The 13,007-nt window shown below is 41.8% G+C and overlaps 1 protein-coding gene across 1 annotated transcript in view; it reads left to right on the plus strand.

Annotated features, from left to right (window-relative positions):
- Positions 1-13,007, plus strand: part of LOC119659515 (FERM, ARHGEF and pleckstrin domain-containing protein 2) — a 449,110-nt gene that overhangs the window by 230,380 nt on the left and 205,723 nt on the right. Inside the window, exon 2 of the mRNA XM_038067657.1 lies at positions 10,997-11,043. Coding sequence (XP_037923585.1) covers positions 10,997-11,043 — 47 coding nt within the window. The remainder of the gene's footprint in view (positions 1-10,996; positions 11,044-13,007) is intronic.

The raw sequence follows: 13,007 nt of genomic DNA on the forward strand, positions 1-13,007 counted from the left end.
GTATTGGGACAAGGGAATCGGAAGGCATTGTAAGAACTGGATTCAGTTCTCTCAGTAACTCTTCCAATATTGTGTGCCCCTCACATCCGTTGTTTCCCCATAGATCTAACCGAATTAGTCTATGAGCTGTTCTCATTGCATTGCTCTGAATAAATGTATCCATGGGCTGCAAATTGAGTAGTCATTGAGAGCTGCGCCGGATGTCGCGCTCATGGCACCAGTGATACCCAGACACACAGTTTTTAGCAGTGCGGCTCGTTTACCGTGAAAACCTTTTTGTTTCACCTTAACCCATCGCACTACGGAAGCATATACGACAACATGTTCGTATAAGCATCCGTAGTGTGGCCTAATGATGGCAACGTATATCGACATTACCACATGAGGCCTGAGTGTTGAGGCAAAGGTCCGTCTGTACAGTCCATAAGCTGTGAGAGCTCGTTTCATTTTTACCTCTACATGTTTGTTCCAAAGAAGTTTTTTGTTTAGAGTGACCCCCAGATATTTCATTTCTTCGGAGAGTTGAAGGGTAGTACCCTTCATCTCAGAGAGTCAAAGTCCATCCAGTTTTCTCCTTTTTGTGAATAATACCATTGTGACTTTATTTGGATTAACTGATAGACCATGTTTGAGGCACCAGCTGTCTATCAAATCAACGGCACGTTGTATATTCCTATACACCGTTCCAAGATCCCGATCAACAGCAAGCACAGCCACGACAGCATAAGCTTGTGGCTGTATTGGCAAATTTATCAGTTCGCATAGTGGAGAGTCGATTAGCATACTCCAAGGAAGTGACGAAAGTACATTTCCTTAGGGACAGCCCTTCGTTGCTTCTGCAGTCAGATAGCGATCGACACCCATCTCGGCGCACAACAATTTCTGTGTTAGCATAGCATGGATCCACTTAATTAAAGCATCATCAACACCATGCGCTCAGGTGCCATCATAGAGTTTTTTGAAAAGGCGCACAGTCAAATGCCTCTTCAATGTCCACGAACACCCCCATCGCGTACTCACCATTAAAAGTTGCATCCTCTATCTTTGTGACCAAAGAATGGTGGTGTACTTCCAGGAAGGTCTGTAGTGAATCCAGTCTGGAGCTCGTAAAAGTACCGTCGGGTTTTCTAAGAAAGTCGAACTTGGCCGACTCATCTCTTTTAGGGACTCTGGACAGCCTTGAAGTCTCTCTTCTCCTTCCTGTTCTTCACAGCACGCTCTAAAGGAGTCTTGTTTCGAACACCTAACGAGCCTTTTATATTCACGCTGTAAATTCCTGAAATTTAACCAGTCTTCGTTCTTATTACTTTTGCAACCCCGGTTTAGAAGTCGCCTGGTTGATTTCCTGAGTTTTTGCAGTTCCCGGTTCCACCAAGGAACCGTTTTACCGCTTTGGCTTCGGGAAATAGGACAAGACTCTTCATAGCACTCTAAAAGTGTGCAGTTCAGAGTTTTCAATTTATCTTTCAGCGCCAAAGGAGCCCTTAGGCGCCTATACTTTATTGCCAAGAAGTTCGTTGAACTTTGTCCAATTCGTTTTCCTAGGGTTCCGTCTTTGTACTGCAGACTGTTCGCCCGCAATAGTTAGATTGAATTCTAGGTATTGGTGATCTAACAGTGAGACCTCGTCTAGCACTCGCCAATGTGTAATCAACTCTAACAACGTTGAAGTGTAGATTGTTAGGTCAATTACTTCACTTCTTCTTGGCCCCACGAACGTAGCGGCGCCACCCTACGTTCGCGGTCATAAGACGTGAAGTGATAAAATCAAATAGCTTCTCTCCTCTAGGATTGCATTTGATACTGCCCCAACAAATATGCTGAGCGATCGCCTCGCGACGTATTGAAAGTTCAAGGTCGCTTGATTCTGCATGCACTACCAGATCCCTTAGTTCTTGCGTCGGCGGAGCACACAAAGAATCATAGGGGAAGTAGGCAGAGGCACCATTAATCTGGTATTGTAAGTTGACCACAACAAGGTCCTGGGAACAGAATTGTCTCAGCATGGTTGTTTTTAAGATCTTTCATCGAAGAAGATCCTGGTCCCCTTGACTGATCCAATACCACAATGATAAAATGAACCCATCGCTCTTGAACCAAAAATATATAAGGACAGTCCTGGTGAACGGAAAAAAGGCCGAAGAAAAAGAAGAGTCTTGCAACTTTGCCAGCTTTGCCGCCAGTAGATAGGAAAAACCTGGTGGTGCTTTAAATTCAAAAGTAGCATAATAAATTCATCTTATCCTCAATTATACATGCATACATTTGCGGTCAAGTGAACCAATCAAAGCCTCCAGACATAGGGCTACGTGATAGGCGAGCGTATATATACTCATACTGTTCTATTGATTTTTCCAAAACACATTAATATACATAACTTAATTCACCCAGCGACAGCTTCATTTTCCCTGCAGCTTGTTGGAATTTCAAGCATGAAATAGGGTGATACGTTCCTAATTCAATAAGTCAGCTGGCATCCATGTATATCACTTCTGAGTACACATCATCTTTATTAGATTTGCATATTAGTCTCCTCAGGAATACATAGACATTATCCACCAGATTACCACACCTTCACTTCACACACCGTCATCTACCCCTTTCTGAAACTTGCTCAGATAACATCGCGAAAAAACAAGGAACATGTTTAATATTTGCCGGAAAAAAATCCCAGAAATTACCAGGGTAAACTTTCCAACATGTGCGAAGTTCGCCTTATAGTCGTGGTGGAGAAAAGAAAAATCATATTACGGCAAATTTTAAAGTTAAACGAAGTTAACAAACTTTGCAGATTTTCAACTCTTGGGTTTTCATCCAAAAATGTTTTGAATCTTAATTAAATTTACGTCTGGATGTCCTGTGAATTAGAGTGAATTCCGAGTGGAGAATAAATGCAGTGCGCTCCTCCTCCCGACCATGTTTCAGTCAATTGATTATAATTTCTTCTTAATGAAGTTTCGCAGATGGCAGGGTTTAAGTTTAAATGAAAATTCTTTCAGAAATTTCTCGTTAATTATAATTCAAGCGAATTAAGGCTGGTATTCCAGAAGTCAGTGCTCTTCACCTGTGTTGGGAACATGTTGAAAGTCTGGGAAGTTTCTGATATATGGGAAAGTAATTTACGTCAAAGTGCGGAAGTCTGGCTTTCAATTATCGTATAGTTTACAAATGCATTGCAATTTACTCTCTGATGTAAAAGGATAATGAAACTGCAATCTAAATAACAATTTCATTGGAATACTACACCTGAGTCGCAACATAAATCCTCCATTGCATTCCTTGACCACACAGAAGCGGAATTATTAGGTTAATCCGCACGAGTACGTATGCCGTGAACACTGTCTATGAGTTAATATCGTTTTCATCTTGTTATCTATTGAATTGTAATCTGGGGTCATACGACCACGGCCGGCGGATCCTCAAACATAAAGATACATTCGGAACAATTTGCTCATTTGTCCAATTATAAGCGATCAAAGTTGTTTCGAGTAGTATTCAATTTCTTTGTGCTTTCATTCAGTTTAGTGTACATCAACGGGAATCAATGGAATCAATGGTCATATGTATATCGAGGTGTCCTTCTTGAAATTATCCTGCAGCTATTGACACTTTGTTTTATGGAGAATTTTAGAAATGCACAGCAACTATCACTATTAATTGGGCGATATAGCTAATCCGCTGGCATTTTTAGATTAGATTACATTATTATAATGGTATTCGTTTATTTAAATTATTAAGCCAGGCTTAGAGAGGACATTGCCCGTTGGTCCGCTAGTGATTATGGCGGAGCGATACCAGGCGCACTGAAAGGGCACGCAGCCTGCCACGAGGCTGATTTGAAAGAGGGAGAGTACTTCGCACGGAGTCATCGTTGTCGTATGAAGTAGGCTTTCCCGGTTTCAAATAATAAAAACACTTGTTTTTAATGTTTTTTTGTAAAACAAAACCTTTTTAAAATCGGTTTTTTGTTAAGCCGGTGGAAATCTTCAAAAGACACGACAATGTGTGGGATTCTTACTCATTAAAACCACCCCCGACTCCCCCAAGCCCCGTGGAACCACCGTACGGTATTACATGACAGGGCGGAGTCAGCTCATTTTAGCTTGGTCCCCTTTCGTCTCTACGCGGCGTACGCAACCGCGCTTCCTCTGCCTTTTGCAGTTTGCTTTGGATAGATACGATCATGGATTTGATCGCATCCCAGTCTTCCTGACATGCTAACATTCTTCGCACCAGATTGTCTGGTATAAGCACCTCTGCTAAAGTCCCTTCTAGGTTCTTCCTTTTCTCCACAAACCTTGAACAGTGGAAGAATATATGCTCTGGGTCCTATGGGACACCATTGCAGTTTGGACAATAGGGTCTAGTTTAAATCTGAACAAGTGCTGGCGATATCCTCCATGCCCCATGAGAAACTGGGTAAGATTATAATTAATCTCACCGTGCCGTCTCTCCAACCACTCTTTGATGCCAGAGATGAGCCTGTATGTTCACCGACCCTTTCCCGAGCATTCTCAATACTCTACTACTCTACTACTCTTGCCATATATTTGCTGCATCCTCTGAGACAGTCCTGAATGCCGAGCACACCCTTAAGGCTGTTCTTCTGTAGACTGAACTTAGTTTGTTAGCGTTAAATATAACCTACAATGCCTTTCCCCAAACTGGAGCTGCGTATAGCAGGATAGAACTCACTACCCTAGCTATAAGCAACCTGGAAGCATGCCGTGGCCCTCCCACGTTCGGCATTATTCTTACCAGGGCCACACTCGCAGTGGATGCTTTGACATAGACATACTGCACGTGTGGCTTATAGCTAAGCTTCCCATCTATCATCACTTCTAAGTATTTGATCGCAGGCTTAGAAGTGACAATATGATTCCCAATTTGAATACGGGCAACATTTCTTTTACGGCGCTTGGTGAGGAATGCTTCCATTTTTTCCTCCGCAAGTGTCAGCCCAGAACTCTCTAGCCAACCCTTAACAGCACTGATCGCTTCGCATGAGTATAACTCAGCATCTTTGAGGTGCTTTGCGACCACAACCAGCGCTATGGACCCTGTGGGACAACCGCGGAGACAGCGTACTCCTGGGGTCTATCATCAGTGTCATACCAAAGCCTCCGCTCTTGCAAACAGCTGTTGACAATAGCTGCAAGATAAGCGGGAATACCAATCTTCCTCAGAGATTCCCGCATTAGGTTCCAATTGGCCGAATTGAATGCATTTCTCATATCCAGGGTCACTAATATGCAATATTTGCTAATACTACCCTTTGCGTGGATTGCATCTTCGGCCAAGTCAGTAACCATTTTGATGGCATCAATGGTTGATCTGGCTTTACGGAATCTATACTGCGGATCTGGGAGGCCTCCCTGGCTCTCAACAACCGGGAGTAATTTATTATAAATTACTCGCTCTAGCATTTTGCCCACAGTGTCCAAAAGACAAATAGGTTTGTAAGAGGTTGCCAGCCTTAGGCAGTAACCCCAACTCCTGTCGTTCCCACGATGCAGGAAATATCCCCTCGGACATGCACGCTGCGAACAACTCAGTGAACATGTCCGGTCTGAATTTCACGGCAAGCTTAAGGACCCTATTCGGCACGCCATCCAGACCCGCATTTCTTGAAAGAATTGAAAGCACATTAAAGTTTGCTATTAACTAATGTGGCTGTGTAGCGGACACAGGTATTTTCAGTCTCACCTGCACATAATTCAGAAATGACGGTCGGTCAACTATATTTACTCCAAGAATGTGGTGGATGATATCTACCAAACCTTTAATTTTTAAAGAGATGACAGCGCCATCACCATTGCTTGTCGATGGACGAGTGGCAAGTTTTCCGGACAACATAATTGAAGGTGGGTGGGAGGTAGCCGGCAGTTAGTCTGAGATATAAGTCCAGGACTTTGTGCGCAAATGTATTTTACTTCCCTACCCCAAAAGGATACCGAAGGGCAATGACATGCTTCAGACCTGCCATTTCATCATGAGCACGAGCGGTCAGATCATTTACAGAAGTCTTGCTAAAGAGGGCTCGAATGTCGTGTAGAAAATCTGGGATTATGACGATCCTGTTAATATTCTTTTCACCAGCCAAACGGAAGGCCTGGCAAATGGTAAAAAGTGTTGGTGAAAGAATGGATCTAGATGAAATTTTAAAAGGAGTGCTGAGGCTTTTTTGCGTGAAATAAAGTGCACAGCTGACGTCCTCTGGGTCAACAGAGGTATTCGTTTCAAGGACGGTATTATCCTCAAACACGATTTTAGCCAAGAAGAAAGCAAAAATCTGGGGAATCCTGTTGACTTCTAAGCCGCCAACATATGGTCAAATTTTTCGAAGACCTACTTGGGCCTCTAGCTTGGCATACCCAGCTCTACGAAAACTTCTGCAGATTGAAATGTGTCAGTATTGTCAGAGATTTTGTTACGAAAAAGGCCAGTCTCAAGGTTGAAAAAAGACAGGACTGAGAACGCCGCCCTGCGGTAGCCATGGTATCTATTCATCATAAGTTTTCCGATAACCAAGAATTTACGTAGTTATAAGATGGTGTCTCAAGTGGTTAGAGCGCTGGGCTGTCGTGGTCGAAGGTCGCGGTTCAAATCTCACTTGTGGGAGAGAGATTTGTTTTTCGTGACTGGATGTCGGATGCCAGTCGACTCAGCTGTGAATGAGTACCTGAGTCAAATCAGGGAAATGATCTCGGCCGAGCCCAATGCTGGCCATATTGCTTCCTAGAGGGTATAGTAATTCTGTAGATTATTATTATTATTTCCGAGTTGTCAAAATTTGATCTACTTAAATTATAAAGGGGCACTGGTGGTAGTGACCGGTGGTATATCAACAGGTGGATCGGTCAGAACTCGCCACAACATCGAGAACATATGCAGAATGCGATATTGCTGCATGGTTTGAACCAGACTGTGCGAGAGCGCCAGGACATTATGGGAAGCAGTGAGGGACAATTTTATAGGACCTACAACCACCCGCTAGAGGCGACAAATTTCTTTGATTTCCCGAGCCAGTGGCTCATAGTTCACCTTCTTCTCCACGTATTTCCGTTCAATTATTATTATTATGGGGGATAAGAACATCAATAATATACGCGGAGCGACCCGTCTTGTCAACTGACAGTACGTCAAGCTTGTTGTGTGGAGTATGGCGATCAGTCAGAACTTGCCGGTCCCAATACATGCTGTAAGCAGAACTATCAAGTACCGCTTGCGGCTCATATCGGTAAACCCAACATGTTTCCGGGATCAGCCCGTGCTTGTATGCAAGGTTTTGATGGATAACCTTACATACAGCGTTATGATGGTGATGTATTGTACCAGTGCCATAACAGTGCAGTCAAAAATGAGATGGTCTAACATCTCGAACGCCGAACCAGACATTCTGCACTGGTCGTACTCCACTCGTTCTTTCATTATGACCACGCCGTCCTGAATGGCACACATAAACCCCTCCGTCTCATCAAATAGCTCCCCAGCACACAGTCATCTGTTCGACAAATGCAAATCGACAAATGGCTGCCAAAGAAAATTGACGTGTTTACCGTGCATTACCTTCGACTTCCATTCATCGATTTGCTCTTGGTCCAACTTCACCCCACTCAGAGGATTGAAAGATGGATCCTCCAAATTGATTGGAATCGGCCCACAGTCTGCCTTGCAGACAGCTGCATGCAAAGGATTTGCCTGCTCTTTCCTGTAAAAATAAGTGCTCAGCGAGTCGACTTGGCGATGATGTTTTGCCCCTACGTCAAACGCATCCCTACCTTCGATGTCACGAAACAGGTTCCATACGGAATTTGGGCATAGTAGTCCATATCCGCCACTGGACGTTTTCCAGATCGGTCATCGCCCACGGCCATATTTCGAATGCATAAGCCAATTAAGGGATAGCGTATACGCCCAATGCGCTTATTTTATTCTTCCCCGAGGGATGCGATTTCAGCTTCACACGTCGTAGGATTTCGGATAGCAGAACATCCTTCAGATCACCAGCTCGAGCATAGGTTCCTTACGGAATTCCTAGGTACTTGTAGAATATATATTATTATAAGATGATATCAGAAAGGATGTTTTTTGCGAGCTAAGTAGTTCTCCAGGAGAGAAAGATCTACCCTTTCATAGCTCTCATTGATCTCACTAGACAAAGCAAAGGCATACTTTTTATTACATTTTTCAATGGATGGGTATTTATTCTGTTTTTGTAATAGATTCTGTAATATAAACTGGCGGAGAGTGTGCCTGCTTTTGGACAGTTTTTACTGAGCACTCGAGTTAATGATCACTACTAGTATGAGAGAAGGTTTCGAAAAGAGCTGTTAAGTCAATACGCTAAAGCATCATGGTGGAATTTGGATTTGTCAAAAAAGAGAAGAATAATAAGGACATTTCTCAAACGAGCTATTAAGTTAAATTCAGTTGTGAGCTGGAGCCGGTAAAAGGAGTCATTATGACAACGCTTTTACAAAGAGATTAACTCTTTTCAAGATCGTAGACAGCAGTTGAGAAGCACACAGAAAACGATGGGAAAACGGCAAACAGCACTTACTAGGCACCATCCCAAATCACAGTTGAGCGCCGACAGCCATATACAGCCCTCAAATGTGAGACTGAAGTCTGTCAAGCAAAAAAATCTCTTCAGGGTGTTAAATGGACAATTAATTCTTTCTATAAATAAAATTCTGCTAGCCCATATGATACCATGTCCCTCCCCTAGCAATAAAGGGAATGGATGCCATGGATCTATATTTTCGGAATATAGTGTGTTTTACGTGAAGGATGACATTCATTTTCAAATCGGGGTTACTCACTTACTCGGCACAAAATATCATACTTCCTTTCAACTGAAGAGACAGGAACCTACTAGCCGTTCCTTCTCGGTTTATTTGTGTTCTTAGATGACCACTTCACGGTAGCAGGCAGCGTGCCTACCAGAAAGGCAAATGCACGGAGGCAACTTTCTATGAGCTATGACAAAAATCGAGAAAGCGATATCGAAAGGCAGTAATTCCTGGGAAACGAGTGTAGCCATGCGGGGTATCAAATGAAGGGTATCGGTTAGGACTTTTTGAAGCAGGTCCTAGTTTTGACCTTGACTGTAATAGGGAGGACCTCCTGAGTTTCAAAATGGATTAATTATTTCAAGAATCCATTCTCCGAAACTACTCAATCGAAAAATCTGAAAGAAATTATGACGGTCAATACATGGATCATTTAGTCCTCGAAGTGCTTTCGGCGGCGATATGCCTAAATAAAGCTAATTTCCAATAATATTCTGGACGTTCGGTGGATATCTTGCTTTTACTAACAAAGTTATGGAAGGTTAAGTTACCGCTTTCCCGTCAAATAACTCCCTAAGAGATATGTCGGGAATATATATCATATATATATACATAAGTGGGACAGCTGCGCTGTCATAGCAGAAGGTCGCGGTTCGAATCAAATCACGATACAAATCTCACTGGTGGCAGTGAGATTTGTAGCGTGATTTGATGTCGGATACGAGTCGACTCAGCTGTGAATGAGTACCTGAGTCAAATCTGGCTAATAATATCAGGCAAACGCCAAGCTGACAACATTGCATTGATTTCAACGTTAATCTTTCACATTCTTGCCCATTTATCATCATCATATGTACAATTAAGGTGTTTTTCCACTAACCTGCTTCGGAACTATTGCGATACTTGCTAATAGCGTACTCATATCATTCAAATTCTGAGCAATATTGGTCAAAATGATTCAACTGAATATAACACTAGCCACTATTATAGTTTCACACTTAGAGTTGCTACTAAAGTTCAGACGATTAGGATACACGTCCAGGCAAATTTACCACAAAATTTCATTTCCTGGAGATTGTGGTCAGATATTCAAGTCAATCCTTCCATTCGTTAAGGAAACTTTGCTACACGGAAACATATTTGCATAAGCTTGAGGACTAATGGAGGTCAGAGTAAAGTCAACATAAAATGCTAAGGGTTCAAATTTATGTTACTTTGGAAACTACTGTCTATTAGAAACTTCAGAAATGTCTTCGTTATCCATGGCGGAAAATTCACATTAATGCAAACACTCAGAGAAGCGATAAAAATGACAATCAAAAGTTTTAGAGGCAAATGCGTTTTCTTCACTTAATAATCCACGAGATATTCTAAATAATGAAGACACATCTTTGCTTTTATTTCGGAACTTAACTAAGTGTAAAAGCGACGAATGGCTGAGATAAACCCAACATTAGACTTCAGAAGTCAAGTCCGTTTAATTCTAGGTTAAATATTTAAAATTTCCACTCTCCCTAAGTATTTTAAAGTGTTTCATTAGTATTTGCGCAAGTTTTTACCCCCTTGCCTATCCTGTCCACAATCTTATTACTTTCAATTATACCTAATAAACGAGCAGCTCCACCCTAATTTTTCCATGCCTCCATGGAAAACTCGGGCGAGAGAGTTGAGCTCCTCATTAAGACTGAAAATGAACCGGCGTGGAGTCGTCAAAGTTTTCGCAAAATATCCCTACGCTGGAATGGCGACAAGAAAAATGGAGCGAAAGTTATCAGGATTCAAGGAATTAACCCTAAGAGAATGAGGGTGTGATAAATTTATTCCCTGCATATCGAAATGTCCTTAGGAGCGTGTGCATTTATACGGTAATTAGGTTTAACAAAGCGACGTTGGATCGGATTTCGTAGGGTTAATACTGAAGAGGGGTTGAAAACACTTCTAACTTTATACTTCAAATTCACGTCGAAAGACAAACAAGAAATTTCTTCGCTTGATTTACAGTTTCCACTTGAAGAGGGTTATTAAGTAATCAAAAGTTTTTTCTTCGCTCGGTGCCAACTTAGACAGGATTCTTTCACTTTGCAGCGTTCTTCCACTTAAAAAACTCTCCCATTTCAGTTCCCTTGAAGTAAATTATAGAATTCCCCGGTTCGCATTATTTACAACATTAAAGTTTATCTTTTCGTTTTAATTTCTTGCAGGATTACAACATGCGATATCATTAGGGAACATCGAAGTATCAGCGAAGGTATGTATCTGAAATTAGACAAAAGTACTTTTCAAAGTTGTGTGAATTTGAAATTATATTGCATATTATATAGTTCATTAGTTAGAATCACTGCGATGATTAGACATAGTCTGTCAAAATGTTTACTTTGGAAAGATATGAAAATGTACCTTTGATTTTAGTGGATCACTCCAAGTTGGGGGACCGTGGGACATTCGATTTATACAGGAACTATTGTGCCTTTAAAGTATCTAAGAAACAAACGTGGATACACATCTTACTATAAAAAGCTTATTGAATTTTTTTATTATTATTTATTTACTGAATTTAGAAGGATATACATGACACCCACCACATAGTACTTCGAACTTTAGTGGATTCAGTTTGATTATCGAGGATATGCGACAGACGATGGTAGCGAAGAGGATGCTGCTTTTCAAATGGTCACCATTAAACCAAATATTCCTTGACTTGACCTTCAACTTAAGTCGGAATCTTGAGACGCTCTGCAAAAGTGTGTACTACGAGGTCACCTTTGAGGGCTCGGTAGTGCTGTCGGATGTTTTTTGGAAGAAATTAGGAAACTGCAAACATTTGCGTTGATTCAAACACTATTTTCTGTTTTAGCACAAGTTAAGAAAATGATAACGACCTAGGATCCTGACTACTTCACCAAACCGCCATACCTATTTGCTGAAGATGTAGCGTTGAATCCAAACCCTTTCTTACTTGGGGAAAATACATTACTGCAGTATATAGATAGGATACATTTTAGCATGGAGCGTAGTCCGACTTCTCTTCCCTTCGGTAGGATTGGACTATGTTTATATTATACATTGAACATTGGAGTCTCGTAACGATAGGCCGTCTGGCTAAAATTTAAACACCTCACTGTCATCAGAGAACTTGCCTTTTGACTCAATATTTTCCCCCACAAAGGGGGCGAACAAGTGGATCAGTCTCTCTTTCATCTTCCGTCATAGAACCCCATGCACCAACGGAGAGCGGGCAGGCAAGAATGTGAAGTTGTTAGTCTGAAGAACTTACTTTCTACCTCTACCGGTGGCAATGAATCTTCTAAGCGACAGAAAGAATCCAAACGTAATGCGCAACAGGGCTTTATTAGCGTTTCTAAAAATCTCTCTGATAAGGTTATCGAGAAAGAGAAGAAAAAGTTTGAATCCGCGTCATTCTGCACTCTACTGTACAACACCCAGCCAGGGGATCGCACCTTACCGATTTAGCGGAGATAAGATCGAAAATCTCCATACTCGCTGGGCAAGCTGGGTAAGGAAATAATAAATTCCGCGTTGATTTCAAACCACTTGACTCGTTTCCCCAAGAGAGTGAGTAGTAATGTATGCTGCCATTCCTCACGAATAAAGAACAAGGTTAGTAATTAAGGTCACTCCTCCGATCACCATCAGAGCCCTTACTGAGACATTATGGTAAGCAGATGCCATCCGTTTAGCTTTCGATGTCTGCACTTGCATAAGGTGTCCACGATACCTTGTTTTCCTTAAGCATTAGCCTATATCTCCGCATCATACAGGAGAACTGGCTGTGTCGCAATCATGAAAAGGGCTCTCCTGCAGGAGACAGAGGACACAACATATGATATTATCAGACTGTAGAATTGAGTTTGTTAGTGGGTTTGCTCCAGAATCTTTATGCCAATGATCAATGACAAGGAAATATTTCCTATGACACTAGGGATTGATCGCATCCTTATAAGCCAAAATCAACGAAAAAACTTTTACTCGATAATTCGATATATATCAAACTTCACTTACGTGAATCGATTGATCATTTCAATTAGTTAAAGAATCAACCAAATGATGCATATTACTGCAGAAACAAGTCGGGGGTATTTCCATATGGGAGGAGCATAACGCAGTTCTACATTGCCTGATAGCATTGACTCGAGATATGTCAATTACTCAGTACTGTTAGCGGCAATGACCTGCCCAGAACTCAGCAATTTA

Source organism: Hermetia illucens, chromosome 1 (genome assembly GCF_905115235.1).
Source record: "Hermetia illucens chromosome 1, iHerIll2.2.curated.20191125, whole genome shotgun sequence".
NCBI lineage: Eukaryota > Metazoa > Arthropoda > Insecta > Diptera > Stratiomyidae > Hermetia > Hermetia illucens.